Source organism: Musca domestica, unplaced genomic scaffold (assembly GCF_030504385.1).
Source record: "Musca domestica strain aabys unplaced genomic scaffold, Musca_domestica.polishedcontigs.V.1.1 177, whole genome shotgun sequence".
Classification (NCBI taxonomy): domain Eukaryota; kingdom Metazoa; phylum Arthropoda; class Insecta; order Diptera; family Muscidae; genus Musca; species Musca domestica.
This window is the reverse complement of record NW_026712235.1, coordinates 914,128-926,557: the sequence shown is the minus strand read 5'-3', so window position 1 is coordinate 926,557 and position 12,430 is coordinate 914,128. Positions and strand designations below refer to the sequence as shown.

Below are 12,430 nucleotides of genomic sequence, written 5' to 3'. Positions count from 1 at the left end.
AGCTCCCATATATATCTTCAACCGATTTCGGGTTAATAGTAAACCAAATATTTTTTAGTACATTCGACCGAATTCAGTCTAGAAACAAGTACATCCAATTTGGAGAAAATCGGCTCAGATATAGCTATATCTCCCATATATACATTTCATCCGATTTGGTGTTTTAGTCTCCCACATTCGTAATATGCACTCCGCAAGAATAATTTTTGGTAGCAGATAACTTATGGAGCTATAAATGCCCCTGTCAAATTGTATCGAGAGCGGCTAAGATTTGGATATAGCTCCCATATATCCTTAATCTGATTTCAGATTTATTGTGAGAATAATGGCTTATATCAGCCCAAATGGAGTGGATTTCGGGACTTGCGTTTCCATTTTGTGGAACTCAGATCCGATATTTGTTTAATATAATCTTTCTCGAAGTGGTAGCATGCACTCTATAGCAATGCTATTTGGAATTAAATGAAAAATATCTCCGTCAAATTTAGTAAAAATCGATTCAGGATTGGATATGCCTCCTCCCATATCTCAGTTCCCTCTGAAAACCGATTATAAATGTTCTAAAGTCAAATGTTGATAGGTGATATGATCTACTTCAAAGTAATACTTTTTTACGGGAGCTCTACTAAATATGCATAGTTGTTTATGGTATCTTATAGTCGACCCACCCGACTTTTGACTTTTCCTTCCTGGTTTGAGATTATAATTGTCTTTTTTTTTTTTTAATGTTTATACCATATACCATACTGTAGTCAGAGTATTATGTCTTTGTGAATTTGTTTCCAACATGGAGAAGGATGCAAGGTAGATCCATACTTCCTCTTGATGATCTGCCTATAATTATATTCCTAGTCGATTTGGGCATGCCCGTCCGTCTGTCCATGCATTTTTGTAAACAAAGAACAAGTCGCATTGATTGTCCGACCGAGATGAAATTTGTCACAAGTCTATTTTTGGCTCAATGACGGACGCTCTTGAAATTGGAGATAAAAGGTCAATGTTTAGATATAGCTCCCACATATATCTTTATCCGATTTGCCTTTGTTTGTGTCCAAAATGTGTAATATTAGCATTAATGCGACCCACCGAATAAAGCTTACATTTCTCTATCACTCTTTCTGTACATCTCTAGTTTTACGAAGCTTTCCTGCCTCCTTATTGAAAAATGATAAGACCTAAATTTTACGAATATACAACCTTGAGAACTTATTCAATTTTCTATAGAAAGATTCGATATCTTCTGCTACCTATTAGAAATCCTGAAGTATTTTCGTAGTTATGGGATAGCTGGAGGTATTCTAATATCTTTTATTGAACTTAAGGTCCTCTAAGTGTGAAATATTTATAAAAGCAATTTGCTTCCTTATTTAAATATTTAATATTTATTTCCGCTTAATAAAGCAATGTTTTATTCAGTGATTTTTCAGAGATTTGTAATAACAATAAAATTGTTGAAAATTTAGTTTATCATTCCGTTGAGCTTAAATGTTTCCACATGAATTATTGCTGCCTTTGCTGACGTAATTGACGCTTCTTCGCCATCATGCTGCCATAAGGGCGTATGGTTGCATAATACAAAATCTCCACAAAACTCAAAAGGCTAGCTCCCACAAACAGACCAGTGGTTCCACCAATGGATACTAAAATGAAAAAATGACAAAAATAAGAGTTTTTCGTTTCAAAAGTTTTTGACCTTTTCCAGAATTGCAAAAATATACAACTTTTTACCAATCGAAGAAAATTGCAAAACTAGTAGATTCTTGCAGGTACTGGAACAGAACATCTATTGTATGAAAGTTCATTATCAGGCTTTTTGTAATACTTACCAACTAAATCCAATTTTCCTCTGACCAAATTTCGTTTATAGCGTTCCGTTGGCAATTCCACCAGAGCGATTTCCACCTTGGAATATGGTATTTGACTGTAAATACTAAAAGAAGAAAATGTAAATGAGTAAAACCAGCTTCTAATATTCTTTTACCGCATTGTGATGTACGGCATGATAAGAAATACCAAATATAACATTCGTGACGTATGAGTAACATAACAAAATATTTAATAAATTACTCATACGCACACCTAAAAACACAACAATATTCCATACGCCCCAAGCACCAATAACATGAATAAAAAGAAAACACAAAACCCCCCTTACTTATCTTTACTATCCACTGCCGTTGTAATATCCACTTCCGTACACGAGGGCAAGCAATCACAAACCAAACCACGACGACTCTTCGACCATTTGGCAATAATCACCGATAAATCTTCATAGTTGCGATTCAAACATTCCAAACCATCCATGTTGCACATTTGATGACTGGGTGTATTGGGGGCCAAGTGACTGGAGCAGTTGCACAACTCCAACTGTCTATCCTTCCGACACTGCACCGTACACGCACTGTAACTGTAGTAGCGATGCACATCCAAATTATTCTCATCGTTGAACCGACAATTGCGTTGCGATATTTTCGTGTCGCGAATTTCTTCGTCATTCTGAATGTCATGCTTGGCAATGTGGCGTCTGGAAACATGGCACGGGTGTATGAATAAATAAAATAAGATTTTTTTTATAAAATTCTATAGAGAACTTACACAAAGGAGATATAGGGACTGACAATGAGATAGTCAGTCTTTGGGGTAACCAATGTGGGAACTTCCTCTTCGCCCAAAATGAAAACCTTAAAGGGAAGAAAAACCATTTACAATACATTGTCTAGAAGAGGGGAATCTATTGAGGTTATCGAGGATGAAATTGTCCTGACAACCACAATCAGCAGGAAATTAAAAAAATCGTGAATGAATATTATATTTTTGTGGATATAAATGTCGATTTTTACACCCTCCATATACAGTATGGAGGGTATATTAAGTTCGTCATTCCGTTTGTAATCTTATAGAAATAATAATTTTAGACCCAAAAAGTAAATATATTCTTGATCAGGGTAAAATTCTAAGACGATTTAGCACTGCCCGTCCGCACGTCCGTCTGTCCGTCTGTTGTAATCACGCTACAGTCAAAACAAATTAAGATAGGAAGCTAAAATTTTGCACAGATCTGTCTTTTGTCTGCAGGCAGGTGAAGTTGGAAGAAGGGCTATATCGGTCCACGATATCGTATATCCCCCATACAACAATACCCCCCGATATTCGGTATTTTGATGATTTTAGCCACATTTTTCAATGAAATTGTCAGAAATTCTACGCAAGGAGTACTTCGCTATTACTATACTCCCTAGTAGAAAATTGTTTATATAGGTTCACAATATCGTAAATCCCCCGTATAAAGGCACTTTCCGATATTCGGTATTTTGATGATTTTACCCACATTTTTCAAAGGAATTTTCTGAAAATCCACACAAGGAGTTCCTTGTGAGTACTTTATCCCCTGGAAGAGAAATATCTATATAGGTTCACGATATCGTATGGCCCCCCATATAACGATACCCCCCGATATTCGGTATTTTTATGATTTGAGCAAAGTTTTTCAATGGAATTGTCTTAAAATCCACACAAGGAGTTCCTTATGAGTACTTCACCCCTGAGAAGAGAATTGTCTATATAGATCCACGTTTTAATATAGCGCCCATATAACGGTACCCCCAGATACTCGGTATTTTCACGATTCCTGCTACATTATTCACCGGAATTATTTTAAATTTCGTCTATAAAGTTCGGAACTGTTACTACAGCCCATGACAAAAAAATTCGTAAGCGGGTCCACGACTTGATATAGTCTCCATATAATAGTGGGAGGGTAGCCCTACGTCAAGGAAGTCGACGGAAGAAAACAGCAACATCAGCAGAAATGGTTCGAAAAGTAAAGAAGCGACTTGATCGAAACCCGCGTCACAGTGGCCGAAAAATGGCTCGTCAGCTGAACATATCGCAATATTCCATTCGGCAAATATTGAAAAATGAGCTCGGGGTATAGCCATTGAAATTTCAAAAAGTGGAAGAACTTACACCGCAACAGAACTCATAATGCAGTAGACTTAAAAAGAGCTAAAGGGTTGCTTCGTTTGGCTGAAAGTGATGAACTGCCGAATTTGGTTTGGTTCTCCGATGAGAAAACATTCGTTGTCCAGCAGTTTGTAAACAAACCAGAACTCAAGCGTCGGCCATGGTCATGGTCTGGTCGCTTTCCGCTCGTATTAATCGACCGTGGCATAAGAATAAATGCCGAATATTAATGCGAAAATATTCTGGGGGTGTATTAAAGCCTTGGACACGTAAACATTTTGGCCGCAGATCTTGGACATTCCAACAGGACTCAGCATCATAGCACTGATCACGCGCCAATCAAGAATGGTTACAAAATAGGAACCCCATCATTCCCAGCGCACAATGGCCACCAAAATCTCCGGATACCAATCCGTTGGGCTGTTGTGTCTGGAGTATTTTAGAAAGCAAGGTTGGCACTAAAAACTACCAAAGTGTCGATCACCTCAAGCAAGCTCTTCGCCGGTAATGGGCCAAAATACCGAAGAGCAACATTCGGGCAGCGTGTGACGGTTTCATTGACCGTTTGAGGGCCATAATTCGTGCCAAGGGTAACCAATTCGAACAAATCTATACTTATTCTAAAATTTGATGTTATTTCCGACATTTTTGCTTTCATTCAAAAAAAATTTAAATTATGGCGTTTGACTTTGTTGCAGTTTTTTTTTTTTATCTCACCCTCCTCTCAAATGATTTTTTTAAATAAAATGCTTCTCAAGAGTCTTACTTAAGAGGCCTCTTAATTGTCCTCCTGCATAGAATATGTCTATCAAGGTTCTTCAAGGGATAAAAACTTCCCAAAATTTTTTAGCTGAGAAAAGACCTCTTAGATAAAAGTCGCCAAATTTACAGAAGACCTCTAAAACGTTTTCCATTAATAGAATATAGTTTGTTATATATAGAAGATATCTCACGGATCATATATTCACAAAATTATGCCCCAAAGATTTTCCATACACAGAAAGCCCATTTATGGCCTCTCGACGATCCTCTGAGGGGTCTGCACGTTTTTTGTGATTCTTTTTTTAGTATGTGCCGAGTAAAGGGCTTACCCAAAAGAGTGAAATGATATTTTCGCACCCGACTAATTCTAAATATCTTCAAAGAGTCTAAGCCGTTATTGCGAATTGGTTCATTTTGGCCCTATTAAATAATATATACCCTCCTGAAGCCTTAAGGCTGTAAATACCAAATAATGCATAACTTACCACTGCTTCTGTGTGTATATCCAGTTTCAAATTTCCCGGTCCAGTATAGCGATTTGACCACATATTTAGCTTAGGTCCTTCATTGTTCCTATAAATTAAAATTGGAATTTAATTTTTCTATATAAAAAAAACTCCCAAATTCTGACTCACCCCGCCTGCAGCGAGTTAATGGCATAACACAAACCCAACTCCGTTTCCATGCGATGAAAAAATTTACAACACTGAAAGGGTTTATTGTTCCACATGCAATTCTTGATGGTACTCTCACAGCTGCTGCGCACCAACTGGGCATAGTAGGAGAAATTACTGTAGAAACAATTCTCTGAAGGCTCTTCGCCACCACATTCATGCACCGTGTGATAGGATTCACCGCGAAAGAATGCAATTTCACTGAGAACTTCTTCCAACGTGAAATCGTGATCGGCGCCCCAGAGTCTAGGAGATTTTTTTTTATTTTCAATAATGTTAATAGAAATGGAACTTACTGTTCTGCCACTTCTTGTATGCGATCCATATTCTTGGACTCACATACCACAATGGCAGGAAAGTTGGTTTCCCAATCCCTATAACTGGATTCGACACCAAAACTGATGGCATTGTTTTCGAAGGCATCTGGAATTAGTGAAATATACTCAAAGTAAGAAATATAGAACCCAAAGCACTTTTAATGAAAATTTGTAGATCGAGTTGAATATTGAAGTGTGGTGAAATATTTAGAACAAAATCCACAATAATGCCTATAAAAGTTCACAAGATAAAAAAAAACAATGGCAGGCTCTAGAAGTTCCCCAGAAATGTTACTCAAAAGCTCTTCAAAAATATTAGTAAAAATCTACCTCCATAGCTCTCAAAATCGCTGATATATATTATTATACAATTTTTTACCAAAATATTTATATAAAATCCCCGAAAATAGCTCTGCAAGACCTTGAAAAATACTCTCTTAAAATCCATGATTACAGCTCAAATAATCTAAGGTAATAAAAGAGTATGGTAATAGTCTGACTTAATGATTTATCAACGCCCAGATGAAACGGCTGAAACTAGAGTCTCGAAATGTTGGGTAAGCGTCACTCTTGTTCTAAAGGGGTCAGATAAGGCTGAGATTTTGAAAATTCGTACTAGAACGGTACGAAATGTATTAAAATGTACTAAATATGGTACCTTTAGTATTTGAAAGAGCTAGAATGATGGATTGTATGATAGATTTACCAGGGTTTTTGGAAATTCTCACTATAAGTGTACGAAAAGTACTAAAATGTACTACACCATTTCGTATTATCTGGACGGTTAGAGCTTAAAAAACTTTAAATTCGGAATAGGAATCAATGTTGGGTTTGAGTATAGTCGATATAAGGAGCTAGTTTTTAAAATGTGTTCACATGTATATGAAAAGTACTAAACAGTTCTAAATTTAGTACAATTTGAATTTGGAGCAGTTATTTTAAAATTTTAAAATAACATTACTGGCGGAGTGTAGGATTGGTAATATGAGGGAAATTTTCGAAATTTGTGCTTAAGTGCACGAAAGTGCTAAATGGTACTAAATTTGGTACAATTTCGATTTCGGTGAACTGAATTCTGAAATTTAGAAAAAAGATTACTCCTGCTTTTTTGGAGTGCGATATGGAGGTAGTTTTGGAAATTTGTACTTATGTGTACCAAACGGTACTTTATTTGGTACACTTTAAATTTTCGGAGAGCAAATGGAGTTTAAATCCTGAAATTTGGATAAATTGGAAATCTGAAATTTAACAAGTAAAAAAGGTGTAAGTTCGGCCGGGCCGAACTTTGAATACCCTCCACAATTTGGAACGAATTTGACAATTCTCAAAAACATTAAAAAACCGTTAAAAAATCTGTTAAAATCCTAAAAATACCGAACGTAGTTATTATATTAGGGTCTATATGGCGACATGGACCTGCATAGGTAACTTTTGTCAAAGGCCATTACAATATTCAAATGCGAAACTTAAAAAATAAAACGGTGAATAATATGGATAAAATCATCAAGACGTGGAGCTGCCCAGACAATTTTCTGTCTTAGGCTGTAGTATATATTTCGAACTTCAAATACCAAATTTAAAACAATTCCAATGAATAATGTCGCTAAAACCATCAAAATAACGAATATCGGGAGGTACCGTTATGTAGGGGCTATACCAAAACGTAGACCTACATGGTCCATTTTCAATTCGTTCGGAAGCTAAAGTGATTTCCACAGACGGATAGACGGACGAACATCGCTAAATCGACATAGAATTTTATGCTGTTCAAGAAAATATATACTTTGTGGGCCTAAAATGTATATTTCGAGGAGTTACAAACGGAATGACAAACTTAATACAGCCTCCATACTAAGGTGAAGGATATAAAAATAAGCTGATTCTGAAAATTTGTTACAATTTGGACTTAAGTGAGCCAATAGAGCTGATATCCTAAAAATTGGAAATAAGATTGCTGTCGGAGTGTAGGATTGGGTCATGGAGGAAGCTTTGGAAATTCGTTCTTGTGTGTACTAAATAGTACAAAATTTAGATTTTGGTGAACCGATCGGGACAGAATCCTTAAATTCGGAAATTAGAATTCTATGGGATTGTATGATTGAGGTATGAACGTATTTTTGGAATTTGGAGTATAGGAATACCCTAATCCTAGGAAGCTTTGGAAATTCGGACATATGTGTACAAAAATTGGTACAATTTGGATTTGTGTGAACCGATAGAGCTGGAATTCCGAATTGAAGAACCCTTTTCAGGGAAAGGTTTGGTGTCTGGTTAAGAGGAGATTATTTTGGAAATGTGTACAATAATTTTTCGAAAAATACTTAGTTGCACTAAATTGGGTATTTGGTAAAGAGATATAGTTGAAATATTGAAATTAGGTATAGATGTCACTGTTGGTGTCTGTGGTTAAGATGGAATACCGATGGTTTTGGAAATGTGTCCTATATTTGTTCGAAAAGTACTCTATGATACTAAATTGGGTATTTGCTAAAGAAATACAGTTGAAATCTTGAAATTAGATATAAATGTCACTGTTGGTGTCTATGTTTAAAATTTGGAGGTAGTTTTGGAAATGAGCACTGTTATTGTTGGAAAAAAATACGTGATACTATATTGGATTATGGGTTGAAGAGATAGATCTGGAATCTCGAAATTTGATATTGAGGACTCTTTTGGTATCTTGTGGTGGTTTTGGAAACGTGTACTGTAATTATAAAGTACTACGCGGTACTAAATTTGGTATTGGGTGAAGGAATAGAGCTGCAATCCTGGAATTCGATATTGAGGACTCTTTTGGTAAATTCGTAATAAATAAATTCGAAAAGTGCTAAGTGGTACTAATTGTGGATCACTATTGATGTCTAGGAGGGAGAGATGTAGATTATTTTGGATATGCGTACAAATCTTTACTAAATTTCGTATTGGGTAAATGAATGAAAATTCTGAAATCTTTTCGAAAAATAAAAAAAACTAACATAATTTATAAAACCTTGAAAATCTGAATAATTATTACAATGTATGAAGTTTTGATTATTGGAGAACTAAAATTGCCTTACATGAGTTGTTTGGAACGAATATAAAATTTTAGGGTGCACTTTTCGCTGACGAAGTAGTGGACACTTGCTAGTTCTTAAATAAAAACCATGACTTAAATAAAAGCCAGGAAACTATTATACCTCAACTAGTCCCTGAAAAATATTATTAAAACACCACGATATAGCTCCGTGAAAAAAGTGAAAAATCCACGATCAGCTCCTTGAAACATATTTCTCATAAATCCACGATTGTGGCGCAGTTAGTCCCTGAAAAAAGCTTTAAAATCCACAATTATAGCATATTTAGTCCCGGAAATTTTTTTCAATAATATTACGATTATAAGCGACTGCAGCGCTGAAAAATTATTTTAAAATCAACAATCATAGCTCAATTATTAATTGAAAAAACAAGAAACATAAAAATTGTGACTCTGTTATTTCCTAGAAATATTCTTTAAAAAAACCAGGAGAATACCTCTACTAATCCCTGAAAAAATATTCTTAATAAATCTACAGTTATTGCTCCCATTGTCCTTGAAAAAAATATTTTTATTTTAAAAATCTAAAATTATAGCTCAGTTTTTCCCAGAAAAATATTATGGAAAAAAATTTGAATTATAACTCATTCAGCCCATGAGTGAAATATTCTTTAAAAAATCCCATTATAATTCTTTTAGTACCTGAAAAGTGTATTTGCGATTATAGGTCAGTTAGTCCCTCGAAAAATATTCTCGAAAATCCATAGCTCAGTCCCAGACAAAATATTCTTAAAAACTCCAAAATTCCAGCTAAACTATTCCCTAAAAAAATATTCTTAAAAAATCAACAGCTATAGCCAAGTTAGTCCATGATAAAATATTCTTAAAAAAATCGACAATTATTGCGTTATATAATCACTCTTGAAACATCCAGTCCAAATTCAGTTAGTCCCTAAAAAATATTTCCATAGCTATAGCTCACGTTTAAATACGATACCTGAAAAAAGTTCTTAATATATCCAAAATTATGGCTCAGTTAGTCGCTGATGAAATATTCTCAAAAAAATCAGAATTGTAGCTAAGTTGGTATCTGAAAATTGTTTTTCGAAAAAATCCAAGTTTATAGTCTCGTTAGTAACGTCACTTGTTATAGTTCCTTTAAAATTCTCTCTCAAAAAATCGTATCCTTACCCAAAGAAACCTTAATCAATTTCCACGATGCAAACCACGAGGCCACCAAACACACGGCCCAAAACAGCTTTTCCATCCAGGTCAATTCCTTGTCGACAATGAAACGTGCTCCATGCAGTGTGGAATTTTCCAAATATTCCTTAGCCACATCACGTAGACGCATCATTTTCACTTGTGGACACCTTTTACTTTTACTGACTGAATAAGAACTGTTAGTTTTTCGAGGAGATTGCTTTCGATTTCACCTCTGGCTAAATGTGGATTTTCATAGATTAATTACTGTCAATTGTTTGTTAAGCTGCGGGCCATGTCGTGCGACAGATGTAATTATCCTCTTAGAGATCGCTTATCTGTAAATAGGTTTGGCAACATTTGTAACAATTCTCACGTCGACAGGTCACATATATTGAATGAGGATAAATATTCAACGTAACAGAATAAGTAGAATACATTTTAGTCGTGGAATACAATTGTGGAAGTAGAGTAACAAAAAATTTCATTTTCAAAAAAAATAAAAAATACAAAAATTTAATTCGTCGTCAAAAAAATAAAAAAAAGGAAATTTGTAAAGTGAACTTTATCAAAAAAAAGTGTTCTTTAAAAAAATAAAAAAAAAAAACAAGTAAAAAAGCAGTAAGTAAGTGTAAAGTGAACTTTATCAAAAAAAAGTGTTCTTTAAAAAAATAAAAAAAAAAAAACAAGTAAAAAAGCAGTAAGTTCGGCCGGGCCGAACTTTTAATACCTCCACCATTTGGTACAAATTTGGCAATTTCCAAAAAAAAAAAATAAATAAATAAAATCCGTTAAAAATTCTGCTAAAATTTTAAAAATACCGAATGCTTATACGACGACGTGGACCTGCATAGGCAACTTTTGTCATAAGTTATTTCAATATTTAAATGCGAAACTTGAAGAAAAATCTGTTTATAATGTAGCTAAAATCATCAAAATACCGAAATTGTGGGGTACCGTTATATGGGGGCTATACGAAGACGTGGACCTGCACAGACAATTTTCTGGCATGGGCTGAAGTATCCAATACGAACTTCACATGCGAAATTTGAAACAATCCCGGTAAGTAATGTCGCTAAAATCATCAAAATACCGAATATCGGGGGGTACGGTATATGGGGGCTATACGAAGACGTGGACCTACATGGCCCATTTTTTGTTTTATGCTGCAGTATCTATTACGAACTTCAAATACCAAATTTGGAACCATTCCGTTAAATAATGTCGCTAAAATCATCAAAATACCGAATATAGGGAGGTACCGTTATATGGGGGCTATATGAGAACTTGGACCTACATGGTCCATTTACGAACTTAACCTGCCTACTGGCAAAATATACATGTGTGCAAAATTTTAGCCTTCTATCTCAATTTGTTCGAAAGATAGCGTGATTACAACAGACAGACAGACAGACACACAGACAGACAGACGGACATGGCTAAATCGTCTTAGAATTTTACGCTGATCAAGAATATATATACTTTGTTGGGTCTGACATGAGTATTTCGAGGAGTTACAAATGGAATGACAAAATTAATATACCCTCCATAGTATGGTGGAGGGTATAAAAAAAGTAAATTCGGCAGGGCCGAACTTTAAATACCCTCCACCATTTGGAAAGAAATTGGAAATTTTCAAAAAAAAAAAAAATCCTTAAAAAATTCTGCTAAAATTTTAAAAATACCGAATATATCCGTTATATTGGGGTCTATACGACGTGGAACTATATAGGCATTGTTTGTCATAAGCCATTACCAAATTCAAATTCGAAAACTTGAAATAAACGGTGAATAATGTAGCTAAAATCATCAAAATATCGTATATAGGGAGGTACCGTTATATCGGAGCTGTGCGAAGACCTGGGCCAGCATAGATAATTTTCTGTCATAGGCTGTAGCATCCATTACGAAGTTCAAATACGACATCTCAAACAATTTCGGTGGGTATTGTACCTAAACTCGTCAAAATACCGAATATAGGGAGGTACTGATATATAGGGCCTATACGAAGACCTGGACCTGCATAGACAATTTTCCGTCACAGACTGTAAATCCCATTACGAATTCTAAATACGTAATTTGAAACAATTCCAGTTAATAATGTCGCTAAAATCATCAATATACAGAATATAGGGAGGTACCGTTATATGGGGGCTATATGAAGACTTGGACTTGCACAGACAATTTTCTGTCATAGGCTGTAGTATCCATTACAAACTTCAAATACCAAATTTAAAACAATTTCGCTGAATAATATCGCTAAAATCGTCAATATACCGAATATCGGGAGGTTTATATGGGGGCTATACCAAAACGTGGACCTGCACATACAATTTTCTGTCTTCGGCGAAAATATCCATTACGAACTTAAAATACCAAATTTGAAACAATTCCGGTGAATAATGTCGCTAAAATCATCAAAATACCGATTATCGGGAGGTACCGTTACATGGAGGATATACGAAGACGTGGAGCTGCACATACAATTTTCTGTCATA

At 35.1% G+C, this 12,430-nt stretch overlaps 1 protein-coding gene across 1 annotated transcript; it reads right to left on the bottom strand.

The window, feature by feature from the left end:
• Positions 1–1,480: 1,480 nt before the first annotated feature.
• Positions 1,481–10,088, bottom strand: LOC131801822 (sodium channel protein Nach-like). The gene is made up of 8 exons (XM_059120790.1): positions 9,921–10,088; positions 5,696–5,822; positions 5,361–5,645; positions 5,211–5,298; positions 2,596–2,681; positions 2,156–2,524; positions 1,827–1,930; positions 1,481–1,640 (listed from the first exon to the last, which is right to left on the bottom strand). The coding sequence occupies exons 1-8, from the start codon at positions 10,084–10,086 to the stop codon at positions 1,501–1,503; spliced, it is 1,365 nt and encodes a 454-aa protein (XP_058976773.1). The 5' UTR covers positions 10,087–10,088; the 3' UTR covers positions 1,481–1,500.
• Between the last annotated feature and the right edge of the window lie 2,342 nt (positions 10,089–12,430).

What these genes read in the sequence shown, in the direction of transcription:
- LOC131801822 (XM_059120790.1), bottom strand. Translation starts at nt 10,086, where the DNA reads ATGATGCGTCTACGTGATGTGGCTAAGGAATATTTGGAAAATTCCACA. An exon ending in ATTGATTAAGGTTTCTTTGG is followed by an intron (nt 5,823 to 9,920) that starts GTAAGGATACGA and finishes CACTAATTCCAG; the next exon opens with ATGCCTTCGAAAACAATGCC. An exon ending in ATTAACTCGCTGCAGGCGGG is followed by an intron (nt 5,299 to 5,360) that starts GTGAGTCAGAAT and finishes TTTAATTTATAG; the next exon opens with GAACAATGAAGGACCTAAGC.